This window comes from Xyrauchen texanus, chromosome 35, assembly GCF_025860055.1.
Source record: "Xyrauchen texanus isolate HMW12.3.18 chromosome 35, RBS_HiC_50CHRs, whole genome shotgun sequence".
Lineage (NCBI taxonomy): Eukaryota > Metazoa > Chordata > Actinopteri > Cypriniformes > Catostomidae > Xyrauchen > Xyrauchen texanus.
The window spans coordinates 21,973,509-22,000,612 of record NC_068310.1 but is presented as its reverse complement, the minus strand read 5'-3'; the positions used below and the strand labels follow the sequence as shown (position 1 = coordinate 22,000,612).

Genomic DNA, 27,104 nt, shown 5'->3' with positions numbered 1-27,104 from the left:
CACAGATCAGCAGTATGGAGGACAAACCAAAACACTCCAAATTAAATAACTTAATCAGAAAAAATAAATAAATCAGTAAATAAATGTAAAAATTTCATTTGAAATGAAATCAATAATCAATAATATCAATAAACAATTAAATAAATCAATAAATAAATGTACCAATTTACTCTAAAAAAAATCGATTTATAAACAATTACATGAATAATTAAAGAAATATACAAATTTACCATGAAAAGGCAACAATTACAGTAATAAAAAATATTAAATAAAAAAATAACAAAATGTACCAATGTAAACCATTTCATGATAAGCACTTTCACAAAACTAACAATGAATTTGAATCTTTTTTTTTGTCATAATAAAAATATGTATTTCCAAAGTTGCTTTCAATAATAATTAATTTCCAAATAACTAAAAAAGACAATTCCTGTATTATTTGAAAAATTTTGGGTCCACCATACTGCACTTCTTCACAGATACTTATATTTGTCACTATTAAAAGTCTGGTGTCTTTTGACTTATGTCATCATTTTAAGCAAGCACATCATACTCATCCGTTTCCCAAAATTTTCTAAATCTGCTTGCATGAAAAATTTCCTTCCACTCCATGCACTGGATTTTACCTACTGGCCACTTCGAGTAGGGAGCGTTCATCTGTTACGATGTCTGATTTTGTCATTTCAGAGAAGCCAAACAGTGCTAGACAGCCTCTTATCTGAGAGAGCCACTCTCCCTGGACACTTTGCCCGACTGACTCCCCATTAATCATGATGCGCAGCTGACTGATAGAATTACTCATCTCATTGATTTAAGCGATAAAAAACACTGTGTCTGATTGATGCTCTCAACTCATTGATTCTGGTTCACCTCAATTTATTTTAATCACCTGCTAATGGAGACTTTCTTAGTCAAAAAGGTGACTCTCTGGCCCCTTTCGTTTGACAGTTGTGGGTTGCGCAGGTGTGTGCGTGTTTGAGAGAGTGTGTTTCCAAAGCATTAATTTGGTCTCAGCTTTCCTAATGATTGCAGTCTAAAACATATGTAGGAATTGTAATGAGGCGAGAGAGAGGGAAAAGCAATAGAGTATGAGTGCTAATGAAAGCTTTAAAATGGCAGCAGAATGGAGTTTCTCCTCCCTGGTTAGGGTCCAACTCCCCAAGGATGCCCTACTACTGAAATCTGCCTGAAGAATCCCCCACAACCTACCATACATTTGATCTTCGAATTCAGTATGTAAACCCAGACATACTGTAAAAAGGAAACTAGCTTCAAATTCCAACTTCCCAGTTGCCTATTTTACAGTATGGCATCCACAAGAGATGTCAACTGGCGTTAACTGGAGAGTTAACAATCTCACTTTTCCAATCTACTATAACCTCATCCTGTTTTTACCCCTCAATAATTCTACAGCAAATATCCATGTCGGCCCAGTCAATCCCAGCAAAAATCAATAATGAAATTGCAACTGAGAAGTAACAGTCATTTTGGTCCTTCGGAGAGTCGATACGCTGATTGTTTTTTTAATATGATGTACTGTAGTGCTTTACCTTTTTCACAGTGCTTGCCTTCACGTCCCATTGGACATTCACATTTGTAACCTCCCTCAGGCAGGACTTGGCACCGTGATGATGGGTGACATTTATTGGGGTCGCAGGGGTTGTGGGTATCAGCACAGGTTGGACCTGTTAACAGAAATTGACGTTCTTGAGATTTAAAAGAAGCCACTTGCGGGACTTATCAGCTTCCTTTTCCTTCTCATACAGACCAGTGACTAGTTATGAGGGTTGAGTGCCATTCAGAAATAAATTGCCTTTTAAATTTCAATTCAATTCAATTCTGGAGATTAAATTGAAATAGCAAAGATGAAGCAAAATTTTAATTCGATTTTGAATTTAAGAAAGTGGTATTAAAATTGAATAATATTCAAATACAATTAAGTAACTGCAGTAATTGTAGTTTTAAAAAATACAATACATTTTTCTGTATGAATTACTCAAACTTATCACAAAACACATGGGGTATTTCAGAAACATTAGATAGAACATTCAGAAATATTATTATTATTTTCTTTTAGAAATATTAGATAAAATCATGTTTGAACTAATATTTGAAATGCCACCTATAAAAACCTTTATTATATTTACAATTATTCTACGACTCTCTGGAATACTTGATTCTGATTAGTCAATCGTGCCATTTAGCAGTTAGGGTTAGGATATTTCTGAAAGATGACCACACATTTGAGGATAAAGTGATACTTCTCATCTCATTCTTGTAATCTCTACAAGTAAACTAATAAAATCATTTAAACTCAAATCAATGATTCATGTTCACTTATTTATTTGGTCAGTGGTTTTGTAATAAGACATAAATGTGCAGTCAAAAGCAGAACAAAACAGAACTCCAATGCGAAAAACTGGAGGTGGAATTCAGCTGTTTCTGGAGACTCCACTGCCTCTTCTTGCAAATAAACATTTCATGGCCATTTCTTTATTAATTTGGTATGTAGCCATGTAATAAGCAGGTTGATGTATTTATCACAAATAAACCCCTATAAGGGTTATGCTTAGGGGAGCATTATTTTGCATTAACAACAACATTTTGTAAATTCAGCTAAACAATATGAAGCAGGCTTATAAAATGGAAACTTTTAACAGCCCATTTTGTTGTTCGGTTGGACTGATGAATGTTCTCTGTTGTGTAACTATGTTATTTTTTTTTTTTAAATGTTTCCAATTCTAAGTCAACATGGAAAATTCAATTCAAATTCAACTCATGAATTGAAAGGGAGTCAATTCTGAGGCATTTTTAAATTCTGAAGTTTGCCCAACCCTCCTAGTTAAGCTAGTGTGGAGAGCTGGGTGAGTATTTCCACTTGAGGAGAGGCCATTATCTAAAAGGATTTTACATTATTACAATTCAAAATTAAGCTGTAGAAAAGAATGCTGTGCTTGCACTCTCCTGGCTTGAGAAACTGTGAAACAGCTTTAGGTCAGTGCTTCTGGTCTCATCAAAATCCTCCCATAATCACATAAAGGAAGGAGATCACGCCATGGGAGGCAGCAACTGCCTGCTGAAATGAAAGCTCCTGCTGTGTTCTGAGTTACTCGGCTAGGTGTCTCTCTCTCTTGCTTTCAAACTGTAAGTCTGTTTTATCATGGAGCCAGCGCAGCAACCCACCAACTTACAACCCTGCTCTTTAAACATTAAAGGTTATTCCACATATTTATCCCTCTAGCCAACTTCTTTGTGTACTCTTCAACTTCAAAGGGTCTTCATTTTCCTACACACCTCATTTTGAAGAGTTCTGCCGCTCTAAAATAAAGTGGAAGATATTGAACTGTATTATTATAAAGGTTGTTCAATAAAGGCTTGTGAGCAGAACAACAGAGCAATTTACTGTGGGCAATATTTCAAGTGGAAAATATTGGAGTTTGGAGCAACACTGCAAGATGGAAAAAAAACATTCTCTGGTATGAACAAAGAGAATATTGTAACTTCTGCTATGTGGCTGACTACAGTTCAGGACTCCTTTTTATGCTGTGAAAGAGCAAAGATGGAGGGAATGAAAAATGGTAGATACATTACTATGTACCTTACAGGTAGGACAATAACACAATGATCTGCTATGCGGAAGCAAACTTGTAGCCACTAACTATGTGCATAGTTATAATTTAAAATCACTCTTGAATTTGTTTTATATTATTAGACAGGAATTTATGGTGCCTTGGAAAACTGTCTAAAACTTTAGGAAGTGATCTGTAGGAAATTATATAAATGCACACATAAAAATATATGAAGGACCTTAAATATTAATGCAATATTGTGAAAAAAAGGAAAAGAATTACAACACTGTACAGTATATTCATATGGCTGTATTTGGACTTTAGTTCCTATGTTGGTCTGAAAATAATGACAATTTTCCTATTCAGTTTGAGGTTTCTGTCCATGTTGGACATATTCAGGACGGGTGAAGCTGTATTTTAATATTCCTTGTGTGTGTGTCCGTGCTGCCCTTTAAAATGTTGGGTAAATACTCATCTGTCTTTTCATACTCGTAACGCTAAAAATTGAGTAGACAAGGATCCTTTGTCCTGCCAAGTCTCTTATCAATACTGTCAAGTCCAGATATTCAGAATTGTAACAGACAGTCACTGCAATAGCTTTATTTTAAAATTCTGCACAATGTTGAAGCGTGTCATTTCTGCGGCAAGGGCAGCACAAAACAAAATTACAATCTGTTTGAAAAAACTCACTGAGAACCTCAACCAATGCTTTGAGTTCAGTACGGGACTTCACGTTTGTCCAAACAATGGACGACGGTGTCGCATAGTAGTAACAGTAATGAGTAAAGTAGTAACTTTAAAGTTGCACTGTAAATAATAAGGTCATATAGAAAAGTTAAAAGGTGCACCCACCAGAGAAACCATTGACACACTTGCAGTGGAACATCTCAGCTTCTTTGACCTGGCAGGAGGCTCCGTTTTGGCAGGGGTTCGGCAAGCAGGGGTTGTTGCCGCATTCGCCCACACCCGAGCCATACAGAACACCGTTGCCGTTCTCCTGCAGGTTATAGACGTAATTGTTGACGTCCAGCATGCGGACGCAGCCCACCAGGCCTGTGGCCACCAATATCCTCTCCTTTACACTGCAAAACACACAAATCTGTTTGTTAGTACGCTTAATTCCTAAACTTGAAAATTTAAGAGCAACATGGAATCTTCCAATTAGTTGAGAAAATACATTCATTACTTCACTATGAACAGATTGACAAATGTTGAATTAAATACATTTCTTAGTACTCCTTAATTCTTTAACTTATAGCTAAATAGTTAAGGAATTCCTAAATGACACAGAAAACTTAAGGACAACATGGATTCTTCCCACTGATTGATAAAATACACTGTTTTCTTGACTGAGAACAGACTGTAAAACGCTCAATTAAATCTACAAAAGCTTGAGTAGTGTTTCAAAACATCTCTGATTGATGCTAATTTGATTTGGCTATTTCTGCACAATCTTATTAAGTCATATTAGTCTTTCTGGCTGGCTTCTACAGACATGCACAGAAGATTCCCAACAGTCAACATGTTAAGTCATTTCTCTCCATATTGTTTCATAAAGGCTTCTAACTGGAGTAAGGCCATTTACATGTAAGAGGTTGCTGTTCTCAGCTCTTGTTACTGGTATTTAGAGCCAGTCTAGAGTGTGTATGATGAATCAGACTTCACTTACTCTTGTATCATGTCTTCAGGCACTCCTCCGATAAAAAGGTCTGTGTCCAGGTTGAGTCCATCGGTGCCTGGGGGACTTTGTCCCTCGACGCTTGGCTCATTGTCCACGCTCAGCATAGCATTACGCCTGTTACGGATAACCACTAGTTGATGCCAGCGACCCGGCTTTACCAGTTCCTTACTGACCACTGAAGCTGTACCAGAACCTGTGTTAAATCTTCATGCAGGAAAAAGAAACAGCAGAGGATAAGGTGTCAACAGTAATCAAGACTTAAAGGGATAGTTCACCCAAACCTTTAAATTCACTTGTCATTTCCTCACTCTCATACCATCCCAGATGTGTATGTCTTTCTTTCTTCAACAGAAAACAAAATAAGATTTTAAAATAATATTTTATCTCTGCAAATCCTCACAAGCAAATTAATGGCAACCAGAACTAAGAAGGTCCAAAAGGGACATTTCATTTCCACATTGTGTTGTGGAAGTGACTTTTGCTTTCACATTCAGCCATCTACTGGTTGGAGCTGGTCAGAGGGGGAGATTGATAGTAAAAAAAGGACTTAAATATGAATCTCTTTCTCACCCACACCTATCCAATCGCTTCTGAAGACATGGATTTAACCACTGGAGTCGTGTGGATTACTTTAATGCTGGCTTTATGTCCTTTTTAGACCATCTGAGTTCTGGTCACCTTTCTCTTGCATTGTGAGGACCTAGAGAGCTGAAATATTCTCCTAAAAATCTTCATGTGTCTTCTGCAGAAGTCCGGGATGGCATGAGGGTGAGTAAATAATCAGAAATTGAACAATTCTGGTTACCATTTAAATTCCGATTTATAAACAATTCCATTAATGATTTTTAGTACTTCTGAGGAAGTGCCAAACAATGGGTCCAAACAACAATTGACCATTTTCTGCTTGGATTTTGTAAATATACTGTATATTAGAATCAAAAATGCTAAACATAATAGTATTTTAATATAATTTAATATTAATAATGTGCATCTTTAACTACATGTTGTCATATTGAATAACCAGAAAGTAGTTACACTGATTTAAGTTTCACAAACTAAAGTTCAAAGTACAACATGAAACAACAAATACATGTCAGCATTTTTTTGTTATTTTTTTTAAAATTCTGAATAAGAATGGTTCTCGATTCATTACCCTATCAATTACATTTTTTCTTTCTGTTACTTACCTAAGTTCAACCTTTCCTCCAATCAGTGCCAGAGATAGAAAGTCCTTTTTGCCAGTTTGGCCATTATAGAGCAATATCCCTGTCATTTCCGATGTTCTAAACTCCATGGCAATACGCACAGTATGGTAGGCCCTCATAGTTGGGAATGCCAGGTAAGACTTGCCACCAAAGGATGGGATGAAGTACTTTATAACTGAGTAGGACAGAAGGTATAAAACAGATAAAGAAGGTTATCAGAGGGTCTCAAACAGGCCTCCAATCTCTTAACAGTCTGTTCTCCACCGATAGAGCCCACAAACAAAACTCTACTGAAGTGTATCTACTTCAAATAACACTGATACCCCTGTGGAACAATGATGTATAAGGTTGTGTTTGCTAAAAGCCCTAGGGTGCAAAACAAATCAGTTTGTCATCCCAAAGCCTGCACGATAATTAGCAGGGCTGCCGATTTAAAGTGTTCATTTAGTGTGATTAATTTCATGAAAACTAACGTGTTTAAAAATGAACAAATTAATCATGCCTGTTCCTACCATCGGAGCAATTCAGCCTTAATGTTTTAGCGAATCTATAGCAGTAGGGGGCAGTCAGCGCTCAAGCTGTACAGGAAACACGCCTCATCAAACTAACAAGCAGACAAGTTCAATGACAGCTGGGCAGAGCACAACAGAATGCAGGTATCCTAAGATGTGTTTTTCAAAGTTTCTTGACACATCCCAAAAAACACAGCACTTATGACTAAAAATGCTGAAAACTAGTGAAATGCGACAAACAAAGTGAGACACTATGAAAGCGCTCTTATATAAATTAGCTATTAAAAATAGCACAGATGGAAATAGATCAATAATAGGTTTATGTTCAATGATATGGAAATAAAACAAACAATATTTTGACTTTAAAGTGTATTATCTAAATGCTTTATTTGTCTGTATGCATATAATATAATGTATTTGAATTAACTGAATTATAATATTTATTTTATATTCTATTTATAATTAATTTAATTCTATACTATATTATCTTTATTTGGAGGTCCATCATGTAATTAATTCAATTAAAATTTTGAATTGATTGACAGCCCTAATTTGAATCTCAATTATGATATTTATTTTAGATATCCGCTAATCACTGCATATAATAAATTATATTTTTTGGGGGACCTTTCACAGTAAATATTGATATGCAATTCATTGCAATTAATTTGATAAATTAATTAGCAATTAGTTTTATTAATCTGATAAAAAAAATGGTTCCCTTATAGGGTTTTCAAATTATAAAAGTTTTTAGACCAGCGATTTTCTGTTTATGAATAAAATAAGGCCTGTATTTTAATTAACTTGAAGAGATTTTAAAGCTTTTACACACAGTCATATATTAAAAGTGCATTTTTAAGCTGTTTTTGAATGCAAGTTGCTAAGAAGCACTACAACTACTACAAGGATGTTTTGTAAACATGCATTTAAATGCTTGGAAGCTGCTATTCTAAAAACCTATTGGAAATTCAAGAGGAAACACATGGAGAATAAGCCTTCCAGGTTTACCTACAAATTGACATCATGACTGAACAGCCCTTTAGAGACCCGAAATGAGTAGTTCTTTGAGAAACTGCATAGTCTCTCTGAACTTTTCTCAGTAAGACATTTACATTCCAGACAGAGAATCCCCATGTTCATTTATCAACATTTATCAACACCTCTCTCACTTTCTCTCGGCTGTCTCTCACCCCTTTTCTCAGGAGAATGCAAGGCTGATGAAGCTTTCTCTCTTCATCAGTCTTTAATTGGCCGATTGATCAGAGAGAGTGTTTGGGGGCTGCTTACAAGGCTTTAATTAGTGGCTTTTTTCAGCTCACAGTGGTTTGATACCAGCTAAAGTTCATCGATGTAATTAGTGTCAATTATAACCTGACACAGTTGCAAAAGGTAGTTTCATATCCCAATACCACCAACAGAGAGAATGAAGAGAGCAAAAATTTTCCTCAGTGCCACAGCAGGACTGCAATTTGAATGAAAAGTATGTCAATCACTTTTGAATGAATAATTCAACTATGCCTAAATGTTAATACTAAATAATAATAATAATAATATTCTTGAATAATATACAATGGTAATAAAAATCATAATTCTTAAACTATGTTTTTACTACAAGTACCATGGTGTTTGTAGTAAAATCATAGTAATCTCAAAATGAATCATGGTTAATCTATAGTTTTAATCTCTATATCATATAGGTTACTATATGGATACAGTATACTGTAGTAAAATCATGTATATATTGTACAGTGGTAACTATGAAAAGTAACCATATTTTATAAATATATTCTTTAATAATTTTATAATACATTTAAAATATTATGGTTTTAACACACTGTATCCATATAGTATATAAATATTACCTTTCGTGGAACTCGAGCTGCTTATGATCGCTATGGGACACCATCCGAGTGTCACATGGTCTGAAGCCCTAATACAATCCTGCCAATTTATTGGCTGATGGCACTTAAGCAATGCCTCCTAGGGAGCTCCTTCACAGGCTCCATTAAATACTCCTTGTGTTTGTCACCCTCCCCTGGCTGGAAAGCGTCTCGTCGGACATGCTCTGAATCCTAACACGGTGGCCATTTACTGATAAACAAAGTGTGCGAGAGACCATGCCAGTCGTGAGCCATCGCCATTAAAAAACTCTAAAAGAGAATTCTCAGTGAATAAACAAAATGTGCCCCTTTGTCCCTGTTGTCTTTATCTGTGTTGTTCTGGGAGAATGCACATGAATAAGGCAATGGAGGAGTGTCCACGGCCTCTCTTTCTTTCTCTCTCTCTCTCTCTCTCTCTCTCTCTCTCTCCCTTCCCTGTTCGAAGCGCTGTGTGCATCAGAGGGGATCATGCATGTACTGATGATTCCAGCCGCAGAACGAGGGAGCTGGAATAAGAGAATATTACCCAACTGAGGGATGGCGAAACAACGCAGGGTGTGATTTGTCTGTGCCATTATTCTCTCTGGATTTTATCAGGAGATGTGAGGTATTTTAACTAGTTTTATTTTCCTCTGTTGCCCGTTATGTAGTTCACACAGGCGCTCTGGCAAGAGAAGAGACGTGAACTGCTATCTCTCCGTTTGGACTTTCCCTCGATTACCCCCCACAACTTGATGCTGCTGCCACTATGCTTCACGGTTGGGATGATGTTCTTCGGCTTTCAAGCCTCATCCTTTTTCCTCCAAACAAAAGGTGGTCATTATGGCCAAACAGTAAATTTTTTGTTTCATTAGACCAGAGGACATTTCTCCAAAAAGTAAGATCTTTGTCCTCATGTGCACTTGCAAACTGTAGTCTGGCTTTTTTATGGTGGTTTTGGAGCAGTGGCTTCTTCCTTACTGATCAGCCTTTCATGTTATGTTGATATAGAACTCGTTTTTACTGTGGATATAGATTCTTGTCTACCTGTTTCTTCCAGCATCTACACAAGGTCCTTTGCTCTTGTTCTGGCATTGATTTGCACTTTTCAGACCAAACTACGTTCATCTCTAGGAGACAGAATGCATCTCCTTCCTGAGTGGTATGATGGCTGTGTGGTCCCATGGTGTTTATACTTGCGTACTACCATTTGTACAGATGAATGTGGTACCTTCATGCATTTGGAAATTGCTCCCAAGGATGAACCAAACTTGAGGAGGTCCACAAGTTTTTTTGCTGAGGTCTTGGCTGATTTCTTTAGATTTTCCCATGATGTCAAGCAAAGAGGTACTGAGTTTGAAGGTAGGCCTTAAAATACATCCACAGGTACACCTCCAATTCAGTACACCTCCTATCAGAAGCTAATTGGCTAATTGTCTAAAGGCTTGACATCATTTTGTCGAATTTTCCAAGCTGCTTAAAGGCACAGTTAAACTTCTGACCCACTGGAATTGTGATATAGTCAATTAAAAGTGAAACAATCTCTCTGTAAACAATTTCTGGAAAAATTACTTGTGTCATGCACAAAGTAGATGTCCTAAACGACTTGCCAAAACTATAGTTTGCTAATATTAAATCTGTGCAGTGTTATATGCAGTTGTAAAAGAATGTAGTTTTGATGACTTCAACCTAAGAGTATGTAAACTTCTGACTTCAACTGTATTTCATTCCCATAGCGTTCATATGCATCTCGAGTTCAACAAAAGGAAATGTCTCACTTATTTATGTAACCTTGTTTCCCTGAGGGGAACAAGATGCTGCGTAGCTGGCCATACTCTCTAGCAGCTGCATAGGCGCATGCCTTTTGCAGAAAATCTGAAAACCCGAGGCATCGCTTAAGTGCCATCAGCCAATAAATTGGCATGATTGTATAAGGGCTTCAGACCATGTGACACTCAGACAGTGTCCCATAGCGATCATATGGTGCGTCTGTTTCCCTCAGGGAACCAAGGTTATGTAAGTAACCGAGACATTTTACAAGAGATTAACCATGTTTTATATTGTGGTTACTATGGTTTTACAAAAAATACCATATTTGAACCATAGTATTTGTTTGTAAAACCATAGTAACCACAAAATTATGATTTTTATTCCCATTGTTTTCCTTTTCCTTAATAGTTTCACACTGAATATCATGGTTAAAATATGCTTACTGTAGAACACAAACTATTGCGTGGGCATGCAAAACGTATTCTGGGGAACGCAAAGTTTATAGCGATGGCATGTAAATCTACTTTAAAAAAAACTAAAAAAATCCGGCCCTATATTTTAAAGGGGCTCCGTACAATCAAACAAGAATCACCTTGCAGAATAATGGGAATTAAAAAATCCTAAAAAGTAAATTAGTAAAGACACGTTTGGGGGAAAATGTGATTAATTTTGTCATAATGCGAAAAAATGTAAATGGTTCTAAAAATCAGCTTCCTTTTCTTAATGCGAAACATAATTTATTTCTTTTCTTTTTGCGGTGAAATTCGACCTGGAAATGCTTTAAAGAGATTAACCAATCTTGTTGTCTCTGATTTGATTTGATGTGATCTGTAATACTGTATATACAGCAGTTTTTTGTTTTCTTGTATTTTAGTTCTCATCACCTTTCTCGCACACGGCTCCTCCTCTTCCAGCAGGACAGATGCAGGTAAAGCCATTCCTTTCCTCTTCGCAGGTTCCACCATGACGGCAAGGCTGTGAGTCACATGGTCTGGTGGCGTGTTCCACTGGCCTGGTCCTCAATGAGAATGTGGTGGTGGGGGCCTGAGTTGTAGAAGTGATGGATGGAGCTGCTGTGGTGGTCTTGCGGCTGGTGAATAGTCGCCTGGTGGTGGTTGGGCGGAGCGTTGTAAAGGCAGCAGTGGGAGACAGGGTGGTGGTGGGAGTTGTGACAGATGCCACTGTGGTTGTGGTGGTGGTGAAGAATGGAACAGCTGAAAGACCTAATACAGAAAGAGAGATATAGGGAATAAAAGAAATGTAGGTCATTGACAGAGTCCTGTGAGCACTCATGGTTATCAAATGCCAGCTTCAAGAGCAATCACGCTCAACAAAAGAAGGCAAGAGCAAAAGAGAAAAGAGAAAAAAGCAATTTAGACTGGGTTACCATCAGGGCAAAAAAAGTCCTCGCAGTGAATTCCTCTGATTTTTTTAGTTTTGTTTTTTATCTGTTATTCAGCATTTGATACAGTATATTTCACAATGTTCTATCTAGTCCTGTCAAGTAAATATTATGGATTTAGTGCCTCCATATTGACCCTTTGTTGTCCTAAAAATGCCACATGGTCTGGTGGCGTGTTCCACTTCCCTGGTCCTCAATGAGAATGTGGTGGTGGGGGCCTGAGTTGTAGAAGTGATGGATGGAGCTGCTGTGGTGGTCTTGCGGCTGGTGAATAGTCACCTGGTGGTGGTTGGGCAAGACCTTTCTCTATTAGGTCTTTCAGCTGTTCCATTCTTCTCCACCACCACAACCACAGTGGCATCTGTCACAACTCCCACCACCACCCTGTCTCCCACTGCTGCCTTTACTCACAGCTTTAAACAGCAACATAGCTGTTTAAAGCTGTGAGATCTGTTTAAGTAGCAAGTGTTGTTGAATGTGTAGCTAGTGTGATTTTCTTTTAATGAAAAAATTTAAACAAAATCAACTCTGAAAATGGTGACTGTGAAGAAAACACTTCCAACAAGTTCAAAACCTTAAACATAAACCTACATACATCAAAATATACTGCAATGGTAGAAAGTCTAGAATTTACAGCTGCTGTTGATGTGATTTTATAGGTAACAGCTTAAGAATGAGAACTTTATTTAATATTTTTTTTAACTGGACATATATGATATAAATGGACAATGCTATATGTTTTTATATGATTTGGAATAAAATATGCACCCTGAAAATAAACTTAAAGGGCCAAATATTGTACCTTACAGGGATAGTTGACCCAAAAATGAAAATTATGTCACATTTACTCACCCTCATGTTGTTTGAAACCTGTTTGCTTTCATTTTTCCGTGGAACACAAAAGGATAAATGTTAGGGACTGTCAGCCTCAGTCACCATTGACTTTCATTGCATCTTTTTTCCATACAATAAAAGTGAATGGTGACTGAGGTTGTCAGTCTCTGATATGCTGCCTGACATCTTTTGCGTTCCATAGAATAAAGAAAGTCATACAAGTTTGAATGGACAGGGGGATGAGTAAACAACATCAAAATTGTGATTCACTTTTAATAAAATACATTTATTTACAACACTGTTTACCATAGTTGGTGATACGGACATTCTCTTCCTCAGGTTTCTTCACTACGATACCAGTGTCTTTAGATGCCTTGAGCTGTTTGAGAAGAGCTCCCTCAATATCTTCCACACTAAACCTTGTGTCTGCAGCATGAGAACACAACATTAAACAGAGGCAAGGGTGAACATATTACAAACCAGAGCTTGAGGAAATAATAAACATTCCCCCTCCCACTTGACATAACATACTGCAAAAATATACAGCAAAGCCTGCATGTAATAGGCCCCTGGGAGAAGCTGCTCTTGAACCCCCATGCGTTTCAGGGACGTTGGGATGAAACGCTCTAATAACACTTCCACAGATGGCCCTGTTACTGGCCACCACATACTGCCTTTATGACAGGCGCTTGTGCTAGAATTGCACTCTTGTGCTGCTGAAGGGGACCAATAAAAAGAGAATAGCAAAGGAGATTTTTATCAGCTGGTAATAGATGGTTGGAGGGTCTTAAAAGCATGAGAAGAGATGGGGGAATTAAATTAAAGCAGCTCAAGCTGAGAAATTACCTCACTAGGGAGGACAAACACTTTGACCACTCCTATAGCCCAGCAGCAGAAAAGACGAGAGCCATATATTCAGGGATTTTTTACACAACTTATATGCCCCATGCTGTGCTGTTGAATTATCTTTTTCTCAAACATACAAGGTAGTTTTTATCTGCTTTATATTTTTTGCCGCGGGCATGTTTCGAAAGGAGCATAAACTGAGGGAATTTTGATGTTAGCAGAATGAGTATACGTCGGGCTTAGAAAAGCTTTGTGAGTGAGAGCCGCTTCAGAAATAAATTAGAAGCAGCTTGAACTAATAAATTAATGAACAACAGCACATGGCAAAGAAAGGCATCATGAGTGGCAGGGGAAGGCTGATAATTAAGAATACCTACTTATGAGGTGTTGGAGTTCCTTTACCTGGGTCAAAGTGGGCCTCTACAAAGGCTATTATGGAGTTGCTGGGGGCCAGATTCTTCACACGGACACTCTGGAAGTCTTTCTGGACGTTGGACTTCCGGAACAGCTCATTTAGCTAGAGAAAAAACAAGAGACAAAGTCAGAGAGAGAAAAAGTGGTAAATGCTTAAAGTACATCCCATGAAAATGGTAATAAACTTGATCTGTTGATCTAGTTCTCGTTAACACCAAATTCTACCACAGGATTAGATAGTGTGATAGTAAAAAACTCTGCTCAATCCAATTGGGTCTAGGTGCACAAACTTCCATGAAGAAATTACATGAACACATTTCCAAGGCAGCAGTAAATGTCAAGTTACAACGATGCCCATTTAGAATGGGTTTAGCTTGCAACACAGTATACGTTTAATAGGAGCATTTTGTCACAAATGTTGTGCAATGTGAGATGGGCTAGAGTTCCTACTGACCCCTAAAAGTGAATAACCACCTGTATATACAGTACAAAAATAATGTTTCACAGGGCTACAGCGTGTGAAAATTAACTTCATTGCACAAAACTGGTCAAAACTAGAGCAAAAGACGAGTGGTTCCCCAAGGGATAGTTCACCCAAAAATGTAAATAATATTATCAATTACTCACTCTCATGCAATCTCAGATGTGTTTGACTTTCTTTCTTCTACAGAACACAAGAAAATCTCAGCTTTGTTGGTCCTCACAATGCATGTGATTATTGATTATATGATTACAAAAATGACATGAAGGCATAAAAGTAATCCATATGACTACAGTGGTTAAATCCATCTTCTGATTCAATATGATGTTGTGGGTGAGAAACAGATCAATATTTTAGTCCTTATTTACTATCAATCGGCACCTTTGACCAGCCCCAACCAGTAGGTGGCTGAATGTGAAAGTCACTTCCACACAACAAGGTGGAATGAAAGTGTAGATTTACAGTTTAAAAGGGACTTAAATATTGATCTTTTTCTCAACTATTCCTATTATATCACTTCAGAATATATAGATTTAATCACTGATCCTTCAAAGTTCTGGTCACCATTCACATGCATTGTCAGGACCAACAGAGCAGAAATATTCTTTTTTTTATTTATGTTCTGCAAAAGAAAAAAAAATTAATACATATTTGGGATGGCATGAGGGGGAGTAAATGATGAGAGACTATCTATCCCTTTAAATATTTTAGCAAATTTTATAATACTTTCAGCAGACATTAATACTTCAGTCATCATCTGTTTAGGAATTGATTACACATTTAAATAGATTCTGCAGAATACCATAGATTTTCAAACAAAATCAGCACAGAAAATCTCAAAAAAGTCTGCAGATTCTGTTTTGGCCTGATTAGAAGCAGAGTTCATCGCAAGCCAAACTTATCACAAAACATTCTGAAATGCTATGAAACTGTTTAACGTCAGAAGTTAACACGAACTAAGTGAGTGCAACATGGTTGTTTTTGTCCCGTTTAGGACAATGAAAACCACATAAATCAGGCAATGGATATTTCCATGATCTCCTTTCTTACCACATCATTTCAACTAAGTGGACATTATCTTCAAATCTCTGCACACACACAAACACAATCTCTGTAAATGCAATGTTGAACAGCGAAGACCACTGAAGTGGCACACGAAATGGGGATTTGCATAAGGTAAACACTGACCCGCCGATAGCCAACTGCCCTAATTCCTAATTAGGTATGCACTCAAACCACTCCTGTAGTTTGTCTCTAATGCTTTCCGACTTGTATGTGCACATTCTGTTAAGTGAGTGCCTCAGCGGGAGGCATGTCGAGTACCCCATTCATGCCACCCAAGGGCCTTGTGTTTGCTTTCTCCACTCTTTTCATTTACAGTTGCATTTAAATTTGGAAAAGAGAAAAGTGAGTTCATTTTACATTAGGACACATACTGGGCAAGAAAAGAGAAAGGAGAACCTCAACAAAACCAGGCAGGAGGTTCAGCCAGGGTGGACACAGTGACCCAGAAACTGGCCCTTCTATCCTCAGAGTCTAGCAGGCAAGGCTTGAAATTAAGTGAAGGGAGAGACAGGGTGGAGATACTGAGCCGTGAAGGGTAGGGGGGTGTTCGCCACAATCTCGTGGCTCAGTTGAGCCTGGGGGCATTGTGCGCAGAAGAGAAGAGGGATTAGAACGTGCTCAGGGCTGATGAAACCATTTAAATTGCTGGCTCTGTGCTGCCCATGGCCCCATTTAAGATTTGGACCTCACTATGAGGGACTGAAGTAGGGGGGATTAACTTTCTGTGTCAGGAAGAATGATCGTAGAGAGAGGCTGATTACATCCTCACTTAGTTCCAGTCGGGAATCTTGGTCACAGAGCTAGCTAACATTAGAGTGATAAGTAGAACTCATTATTGCACTGCCCTTCATTCCAGACACACCCAAAATAGGTTAACAAGCGGAGAACAAATGGCCAGCTTCAGTAAGCGCTTGGCAGGTAGTGTGGTCATTCACAAAAGACACGTTCTCACAATAAAAACAGCTAGACACTCCACCTCAAACATTTTATCTTTACCTCTCAAACTCTGTAGCTAATATAAACACTCAAAGCACTTGTTCTTAAGTAAATATGCTAAACTTGCCCCCAGATTCATCTGATTGGTCAACCTTTTTTAATCTGAAATTAATTTGCTTTGCTGCATGTTAAAGTTGAACTATTTTAACTTGACATAGCATTTTAAAAATGTAGTGCTTTGGCAAAAGACGCTGAAAACAGAGATTTATCACGGTCCAGGGCGTCTATCTAGTACATGTTTAAAGAAACCACCAAATAAAATAAAAACTGTGCAGATGGAACACAAGAACTGTGTAAGCATCCCCATGTCCTGCTGAATATGAGTTTTTATGCTGGCCCAGCCTGGTTTTGGTTCTGGTGTAGCTATTTCCAGCGAAGTTGTTTGACCAAGGGCGTCTTGCTGGTTAATGTAGTTAAAAACCTGCAGGGAAAACCAGCACAACAGCATACAGAATTAAGCTAATATCCAAAACACAACATATGCTTGTGACCATCAAGTCCATCGGTCTTCTGTCATTGAAAAATGTCAACAATTATCACAATTCATTGCACAGAAATTCCCATTATGTCAATTTTCAGAGACAGGAGAACAAATGGAGAAACAGAAGGAAGAAACAACCATCTGTAATAAATAAGTAGATCATCTTCAATCAAGACTTAGCTGTCAACATACACAGTACAGTGCAAAATTCTTAGCACATTAGATGTTTCACAAAAACATTTGTCTTATTTATATCTTCTGTGTCAATAGGAACTCTCAATTTTAGATCTCCAAACATTTCTTTTGCAAACAAAAGAAGTAGAACTCAAAGCCCACATCACAACATCTTTGAGTCAGTCAGGTATTACATGAAGTGAGGCAAGTTCTCCAAGATGCATAAAAAGCATCACTAGTAACCACTAGTAAGAGAATGGAGACTTACAGAAATACTTACAAATTCATTGCCATTAGTCATGCAATGATTGCACGGTTCTTAAATGCATAAAACCACACGTGCAAAGTCCAAGCTGCACTACTCACATCACTCTCGATGCTCCTGGCCGTTTCACCGAACAGCTCTGACTTGGGGTCCTCCATCTCAGGGGTGTAGAAGACCTCCTGACCTTCCACCTTATCTAGATGCAGGAAGCCACTGAAGCGCATGGTGGCTGTGGGGCAAAACAGGGAAGTGTACTTGATTACATCCAAGATATTCAAACAAACACATTGCCAGTCCATTCTCAGTTTCACACTAGTGGTTGGTGCAATGCCAGTCTGTAAGTTAGTGATGGAGTTGCTGTTGGGTTAGTTGTGAGGGTGGGGTTCCCTAAGGTGGGTAAGTGAGGTTAGGTGTAAATTTGACTGCAGTGGTGGTGGAAGTATAGGGAAGTATGTGATAGTATGGACAACAGTGATGGTACAAGTGGAAGGGCTGGAGGAGAGGATGGACTGGAGTTTACCAGACCGAGACACTTCCCAAAAGTTTGCATGGAGGACTGAGTGGAGAAAGAGTGGTTAGACAGTCACACAGACACAGCAGGCTAAATGTGCGTTCACACTAAACTTCAAACTCTAATAACCAAATTTTATGTTTTGAGATCTCTAACCTTCATATAGTGAAAAGACTTTGACCAACAAAGAATCTAAATGTCACAGATTGATTCTTGCAGCAATACAAAGAAACAAAGTACAAATTTTGTGTGTCTCGTTAACAAAGTCATGATGCCATTTCACAACCTCACTACTTCTTATGCTATGACGCCATGACGTTTGATTATAAGATGCACAGAACCAATGAGGTTTGATGTTATTGGCATAGCCACCATATTTTTTCAGCACAGATTTCAGTGCCATTTATTGACTAAAATTTATTTATTTTTTATTTGAGAGTGACTAGAGTCTTAAATAATGGTCTGTTGTAACCCGGACACACACACACAAGATGAGACAGTCACAATGTAAGTCAACAAACTGCTTTTATTAAATAAAGAGCAGGCGAAGGTACAGTAAGGAAAATCCAGAGGGAGAATGGTCAGGGAAAGCGTAGAGTCGAGAGCCGGGGAACGAGGATATAACAAAAGGGCAATAGCAAACAGAGTGGTCACGGAAAGCAAGGGGGTCGAAGCCGGGGTAATCAGAATAACAATAACAAGAGGGTAGAGGACGGGAAAACAGTTAACAACAAGGTAACGAGTAGGGAGGTCAAAACTAGGTGAGACTAGCGGGGGTCAAGACACGGGGAACTAAATACAATAACCAACCCCAAACAAACGAAAGGATAGTGAGTTATATAGGGGCGAGTGCAGGTGTGAACAATGAAGGTGACGAGACGAGTGCAGGTGAAACTAATGTGTGGGGATTGGAAGTGCGTGAGTGCAGGTGGTCATAATGTTCAGGCTGATAGAGGCGAGTGCGCCAGAGGGAGGAGATAGTTTACGAGCAAGAGAGCTAGGGGAAGCATAGTGGGCGTGAGGGCTCGAGCGAGCAATGCGAGCATCAGAACTCGAAGGGGGCGGAACGAGCGAGTAAGCACGAGGGAGTGCGCGTGTGTGAGGAAGCTCGAAGGGGCGGAGCGAGGGAGCGGGGTTCGTGACATCTGTTCACCATTATTTTGATCATATGCCTTAAAAAGACTTGGCATATGATACAGAAGTAACATGGACTACTTATATGAAGCGTTAAAGTGAGTCACTATCTACTGCCATTGTACTGAATTCAGCCAACGAGACATCCATTCAATTATTTACCATCCTGTTCTGCAAAAGAAAGAGTCATATGGACTTGAAACAACATGACATAGAAAAAATTATTATTAAAAATATTCCTTTAACATTTTAATGTATTAATATTTGTAATGTGTGATTTATTATCATAAACAAAAGTCATAGGGAGTGACGACATATCCTGTTGCCGATATTCTTTGTGGGGTCCAAAGTAATTTAGCATGCTTGGAGCATAGTGTGACCGCACCTTCAACAAGCAAAAAACAATACATACATCACAGATATTAGGTTAAGATACTTTCATATGTTTTGACTGGGGTGGAGGTCGTTATTAAAGTTATTGCTGACCTTTCTCATTGACAGTAATAAGTGGACAGAGTGAGGGAGAATCAGATGCTCATTTTTACAAGACGGAGCAAAATAAATAATGAATAAACGAGAGAAGCAAGCGAAGGAGGCGGGGAGCGGGCCTGATGCTGTGTTCTGTGCAGCATGTAATCAGCTGAACAAATTGCCCAAATCAATCATACCGGCCAGACTCCAGCTTGACTGGGACCGGCATAAGCACTTGTATGATTATCATGAAAGATAGCCGTAATTGTCTTCTAATCCCGGGAACGGGTGAGTGACAGAAGCTGGTTAAAACTGCATGATAAGGGTCTTTTTGCCCAGACACACATCACCTCCTATCTGATGGGACTTTCAAAGAGGAGCAAATATTTGAATGTGAAGAGAGATTGAGGGAAACGACAATCAGATTCGGAATCGGAAACATCTGAGGACAGGAATTTCCCACTGAGCACATTGCAGACGTGGATTCAAATTAAAATCCTAAACTTTCTGCCACAATACTGTAATGGTCCATCATTTCTCGCATGTGCACATTCAAGTCATCCTTATCTTTGGTAACAAAGCCTCCAGATGGTTTGCTGTTATATAATGAGGTATGTGATTTAATTTACGCTGGTTATGCAAATTTATACTTAACTAACATTTTGAAGATTATGTGTGTAATTTTTTCCTTATTAGAATACTTTTTCATATCCTAGCTTAATAAAAACAAGTATACTCTATGTTAGTATGAACATCCTGAACAGCCTTACATAACAACACTGGTTCAACAATTCACATGATACTGGGGTGGGATTATTTGTTTGCCTACCAATGGAAGTAAAGGAAATGTTCAGGAAACAAAATTTAAAACAAGTTTCAAACACTACCCCTCATCTTTTATCTTGAGCCCAGTTGTGCAGCTCAAACAAATTATTGTTCAGAAGAATTCACACACTCCACCTTTAATTTATATACTGTATGAGGAAATTGGATTGTATTTATTTCAATACAAACTGATCAATTATAACTTAGTTAAACAGGGAAAGCAAACCTCTCTAACATGGCAGTTAGGTAGTATGGGTTAAATTGAACTGCTTGCTGTTTTCATCCTCTCAGTAAAACACCTTGATATGAAGTGGGTTATCCTTCAGTTGGTGCTTGAGAGGCATGGGGAGAGCTCGAGCTAACAGTGCAGACTGAAAAGACTGGACATTAGTGCCCCGGTCCTAAGCCGCTGTGACACATCGCCAATAAATGCAGGGCAATTACGAGTCCCGGCTGATGGATTTGAGAAAAGACATGAACACTTGACCTGCTGTTCCCATACAGAGAACACAAAGCATCTGCTTGCTCCTCTCTGCCTGCCGTGTATTGATTAGTCTCCATTGTGTGTAATTTCCGCTCTTATAAAACAGATGGGCTGGTTTGAGAAAACAGTTTGTGTATATGTGGACATATACTGTACAGTATGGTCTAATGCTGGTCAGAATAAATTTTGTAAAAATGGTTTATCCATTCGCCATGGCTGCTAACACAGAACGTACTCTGAAGAATGGACTAACATAACAATTCTGAGATTATAGTTCTGCTCCAAAACCTAGGCTTCTGCATTTCAAGGCCACATCCACACTAATGTCTTTAGGGTTGAAAACACAAAAGCTGTCTTCCATTTAGTGCTGGAAAAAGCACTAAAATTCCATACTTAAGCAAAAGTCATATATTAAAATTCTATTTAAGTAAAAAGTACCTGGTTTTAAAAAAATACTCAAGTATCAAAAGTAAAAGTAAATACCGCAAATTCAAATCCGTTCATCTTATAAAATGCGACCCATTCATGTTGTTATTTTCAAAGCCATTTAACTGAGGGTCATTTAGGTAATATTGGATACAATATCAGGGATAATCGGTGTATGGGTAACGAGAGGATCTGTATCAAAGTAAAAACTATTTATTTGGCTAACAAATCTAGTGATGTAAAAGTAGAAGTTGCAACAAGTACACATTTCGTAAAAAGCTTCTTAATTGCAGTATCGAGATTTCAAGAAAATGCTCTCAAGTTTCGTATGGAAAAATAGGAAGTAAACTTGAGATTAGGAAACTTAAAACTGAGTTTTGAAATAAAAAAGGATTCGTTTGACATGGCCAAAGGCTGTATCCTAGCTGTCATGGAACCTCATAAGTGACTGATTTAAAACTCTCTAGGTAACATCTTTGCATGCCACAGGAGACTCAACTCAATGTTGCTCTGCTTATGTTTCTCTAATTCTTCATCGTTTCTCCATCTCCATCATGCGTTTCTCCATTAAGGATCCATGCAATGCTGCCATTGAGCATACTTAAGATGCCATTAAATTGCTGGTTCCGTAAGCAGCTCACTAGATTTTGGAACACAGCGAATTTGTGCTCATCGACTGTAGTTTACTCCATCAATACTAACTCCGTCCTCCTTCTCACTACCCTCTCTTTCCGTATAAAGAGAATACCACTGCTGGCGATGTAGTCATACAGTTGGTCACACAATTAAAACACAAAAACATGATGTTCTTTGCTGTGTGTGATAAAATGAAAGTGACCCATCTTTGAGACTGATTGAAAATGAACTTACAGGGGCAGTTAGTGCCTTCAGAGTTGATGGCGGCCATCTTCCCATCTGGACAGCAGCCAAATGGCGTGTTGTCACAGGAAGACCGCTCCTCAGCTGAGGGAAGAGTGGTAGTTGCTACTGTTGTACCTGGAGAGAGAGATGTAGATCATTTTTATATTGTCTAAAATGTCATAATATCCCTAGGGCTGTTTTTCTTAGATTTGATGCTTCTAAACACCTGCAGGTCATACTTAGTTTGAATCAATATCTATTTGTTTGAATAATTGAGAAAAAAAAACAATTAACATGTCAAGTTGTGGCGATTACGAGAAGGAAATTATGGTTTAAATAATTATAGTGGCAGACGGCTCTATGGTTGACTCATTGATTTGCAGTAAACAATCTGTGAGTTGTTGCGAAATTACTTTTTAACACATTCTTGATATGTTTGTGCTTTTTAGACACTTGTTTATGCATATGCTATATCTTGTTCAAACTCTCTTGGCTATGGCTACAGCCTCAAACCTACAAGTATATACTGAAGATTATCACTGTGGGTTAAAGAAAAAGTTCTCCTGCTTGCCAAACAAGCCATAAAGCCGTCAGATGTTCGAGGGCTCTGTGAGCATGAGCGAGGCAGTGTGTGAACGAGAGAGTGAGCGGTGGAAAATGACTTTTGCGTGGAGCTGGTGAGCATCACTGGACGTCTCTTCACAGAGGAAGATTTATGAGCTGTTGCTCCTGAGGTGCGTGCTGGCCGCCACACTGCTTCGGCCTTACAGCCTATTGGTTCATTTGGAGGCAGAAAGTCATCAGAAAATCCCAGGAGACCAGTCCCGCTGTGACAGCAGACAGGCTTCATGTGTCCTGTGTCAAAGACTGCTCCAGTCCAATGGTGACAAGAGAATAAATCTGAACGAACAGTATATTCAGGCCCTGCTGTTCTCTGTTATATCACTACAGGTAGTTAAACAGTGTGTTTGTAAAGTTAACATTAGCTGAATAAAAATAGTCTGCCTTCATATTTAATGCATCATAGAAGGACACAGAAACAACTGGACTGTGCAAAGTCCTACAACTTAAATCTGTATACACGTACAGTATGTATTTCTTATATGGTGGGTGTTTTTAAAGACCCAATGAAATCAAAATTGTGTTTTGTGGCTTTCAGTCCATGTCTGTCAGCTTTGAGAACATCTCTATGTAAGTGTATTTCTAAAAGTTAACAAAATGAACCGCATAGCAGATTGACACATTTAAAATTTTTATGAATTGTCTTTGTCTTCTAGCAAAATGGCCTAAAAGTACTGATGACTTGTCTAGTACACTTGGGCGTATACATGTTTTATACAATTAAATACTATCTAGAATGAGAACCTGACTCTTACTAGCAAGTAAATTGCAGTGTCTTTGGTTGCGTTAACACTAGTACAGTATATATATGAGTTGCAAAGGAAGTGACTGTAATGTATTCATTTTGAACGTGCCTTCATTGCTTTCGAGACAAGCTGTCAAGAGAGGTTTTGCACAGCTATTATGTTAACTAAATTATATGGCTATTTGGGAATTTTAAAAAGGGATGACCCCATTGATATGTCCCATCCCAAAAGGAAATATGCAACACAGGAAACAAATACTGTATACGCTAGTCAAATAATTTCATTGGGTCTTTAAATGTCTATCCTTTGGAATTATTTTCTTGATCAATAAAGGCTATGCAAGAGCAATTTTGAGGAGAAAAGGAAACAGCGGTTGCTTCAACTGCATCCTAAATGGCATTCAGGAGAGGTTAACTCATAAGTTTAGGCCACGCTAAAAACTGAATCTAGTAATTTCTGTGAATTGTTTGATGATTCCAAATGAAAATTGTTCACTTAGTGGTTTGATGTCAGGTGTTGAAACCTCTCAAATAATAATGGCCGCTGAGATAATGGGAAACACTAAACTGATATGCCATTACAATTCAATTCGAGGTCAGTCATCTCGAGCACAAGGTCAGTCCATACAAGTGAGAATTTCATCATCTCCTTTCATCTGTTACTGACAATCATGCCTTAACTCATTTGACTGAAAGATTATGGTGAATGTACTGGGGTGAGTGGTCTGATTTACCAAGTGGCTCTTCTCCGCTCGCCTCCATTCCGCTACCCTCCATGTCGTCGTCTCCACTGGGCTCTCCACTGCCCGAGTCCTCCTCAAGGCCATGGCTGGAGCCCGGGGGTGGAGATGAGGCATGGGGTGGTTTGGAGGGTGTAGTGAGGTGGTGCTTGGGTAAAGATGATGTATTTTCGGCCTCCTCCACCCACGGAGGAGGCAGTGCCTCCAACATAAAGCTGTCTTCATCTTCAAGAATGCTTGTAGTGGTGGTGAAGGTGGTGGTGAGGCCATAGCCTTGGTTGGGGATCTTGACGTGAGCGGTTGGAGGGGTGGTGCGGGGAGTGGTTGGGAAGGGGGTGGGTTTGGCCGCCAGCTCAATGGATTCTGGGAGAAAGCAGGAATGGAATGATGGGTAAGCATAGATGGAAATGTTTCTGTAAGCCCCTCCCCCCAATAACATTTTCTTTCCTCCCCTAAACTTGTTTGCCTCTTGCTTAGCTTTTAATTTTACCTTCATTCTCCCACCCTATTTTTTACATTTTGAAAAAAGTTTTAAGGCTCAGCATGGCCTCTGCAAAGTGTCCTAATATGCTTTACAGATTAATATCAAAATCAGACACATGGAAAACACCAGGAATAAACACACTCCTGCCTGCAAAAGGCATCATGATTCAATCATATCACCTAAGCTTCATTAAACCCCAACACAGGAACACCAGCAAAGAGCCCCTTTCATATCTAGAGAACAAGGGTCTTAATTTAATCACAAACTAATGACCTGTGCTTGGAGAAGGGATTGCTGGTCTGTGACTTTCTGACACAATTCTTCTTTGAGGTTCTATAAGATTTTCAAAAGCTAGCCCTTGTAATAATAAAAAGCCTAAAATGGATGTAAAGTTTTAGCTGGTTTAAGCTGGTCTAAATGTTTTCCTAGTCAGGCCAAGCTGATTTTTAACTGGTCTCCCAAAATGGCCAAGCTGGTACTCAGATGGTTTAAGCAGATCTAGCTGGATCATAGCCTAGCCAAACTAGCTTTCATCTAGTTTAGGCTTGTCTACCAGCCTGGCAAAGATGTTTTTCAGCTGATTAAAGCTAGTCTCCCTGCCTGACCAAGAGGTTTTCAGATGGTCTGTCTGGTCTACTATTGTGGCCAAGCTGGTAATCAGATAGTCTAGCTGGTCACCCTAAATGGCAAAGATGTGTTCAGATGGTTTAAGCAGGTCTAGCTGGATCCCAGGTTGGCCATGGTCATTTTAATCTAGTTTAAGCTGGTCTATCTGGTCTCCCAGCCTTGACAATTTGGTTTTCAGCTGGTTTAAGCTGGTCTGACTGGTCTACCATCCTGGCCAAGCTGGTCTTTAGCTGGTCTAGCTGGTGTCCTAGCCTGGCCAAGCTAGCGATCATTTACTTTAGTTGGCTGAGTCTCCCAGGCTGACCAGTAGAAAAAGCTGCCCAAAACCCCTCAAGACTTGAAAAACAGACCAGCTAAGATCAGCAAACAGCTGATTTTTTTCAGCAGGTGGATTTCAGAAAAGCTTTAAGTGATCATTACATTCACTTTTGAGCAGAAGTATTTATATATGGTTATAAACAACAGAATATAGTTGATCTGTGTGTCTGCGAGAGAGAAAGTGTGTGCTTGTGCATGTGAGAGAGTGTCAGTAGATATGAATTATATATAGATATTCAGATGTTGCCCTCCTGCAGGGAGGCTTTAATCACAGACAGCCAGAGCCTCAAGTGATGAATGATTGATATAAATAGGGCAGAAAAGGAGGGTTTAGCTCCGGCTTCAAAAAGAGCCCTCACTTCGACATCCATCGATGCTCCAACTATCACAGCCTTGTCAACACACTCACAAACCTTTTGACTGAAACAGTCTCACTAGAGAGCTGAGTTTAAACTTAAAAAATACATTACTAATGCAAGACTCTCCTTTAAAGAAATACACACTTTAATTCAAGCAATTGGGATAATAATAACTGCAGACAAATTTAACCATAGATTTTGCAACAATAGGGCCCAAGGGATCAACACGCCCAATCATCAGTGACAATACGCAGCCTTGTGTTCAACTTTAACAGATCCCCCATGTACAGACTATGGGTTCCTACATTCTAGAGAAAAAATGTAGAGTTTGACAGACAGGAATGTGTAAGCTCCAGTTTGGGGGGCGTGGAAAGTGTCAGTTTGAAATCAAGCGACAATATTAGCAACATGCTAATCATCTTACATTTGAACAGCAAGTTGCTGACGAGGTGTGAAATGTGATACCTTAGAGAAATACTACATCTATCAGAATGGCTGTCACAGCCTGGTCGAGAGGGGAGGAGAGTAAACTTGTGTGTAGATATGGTAGCATTGTGTGGGAGAGCACTGATGCTATCACTGTGTCATGGCAAACATTTTTTTTTTTGTCGGCCCGGAGCCCAGTCTAGCATTAGCTCAAAGGGAAGAGAGATCTAAGGTGTGGGCTTCCAGTCGCTCATCTGAGCTCTGGATTTTGTGACACAAATACACACACTGAAAGAGAGCAAATGGCAGGGGGTGCAGCTGAGTGGAAGCTCGCCTTAATCAGGTTTAACGCTCCATTTGGTTTTCAGAGAGCAGAGTGCACAATTAAGAGACGCAAAAATCATTGTCATCTCCAGTCAGCATTGCCATATAGTTACTTTTGAAAGGCTGTTATTAAGATGGCTTACTGTCTTTTCACACATCTCTGTGTGCATGTGCATCTTGTGGGGGAGTAATGT

The 27,104-nt window shown here is 38.9% G+C and overlaps 1 protein-coding gene across 6 annotated transcripts in view; it reads right to left on the bottom strand.

Moving 5' to 3' along the window:
- The window catches only part of LOC127629228 (agrin-like), a 393,795-nt gene that overhangs the window by 34,369 nt on the left and 332,322 nt on the right, over positions 1-27,104 (bottom strand). For all 6 annotated transcript variants that reach the window (XM_052106358.1, XM_052106359.1, XM_052106360.1 and 3 more), the window contains 10 exons: positions 24,367-24,735; positions 22,276-22,401; positions 17,656-17,783; positions 14,081-14,195; positions 13,139-13,258; positions 11,481-11,819; positions 6,438-6,630; positions 5,239-5,454; positions 4,422-4,651; positions 1,551-1,685 (listed from right to left, as the gene is read on the bottom strand). In XM_052106358.1, the coding sequence (XP_051962318.1) occupies positions 1,551-1,685; positions 4,422-4,651; positions 5,239-5,454; positions 6,438-6,630; positions 11,481-11,819; positions 13,139-13,258; positions 14,081-14,195; positions 17,656-17,783; positions 22,276-22,401; positions 24,367-24,735 (1,971 nt within the window). The remainder of the gene's footprint in view (positions 1-1,550; positions 1,686-4,421; positions 4,652-5,238; positions 5,455-6,437; positions 6,631-11,480; positions 11,820-13,138; positions 13,259-14,080; positions 14,196-17,655; positions 17,784-22,275; positions 22,402-24,366; positions 24,736-27,104) is intronic.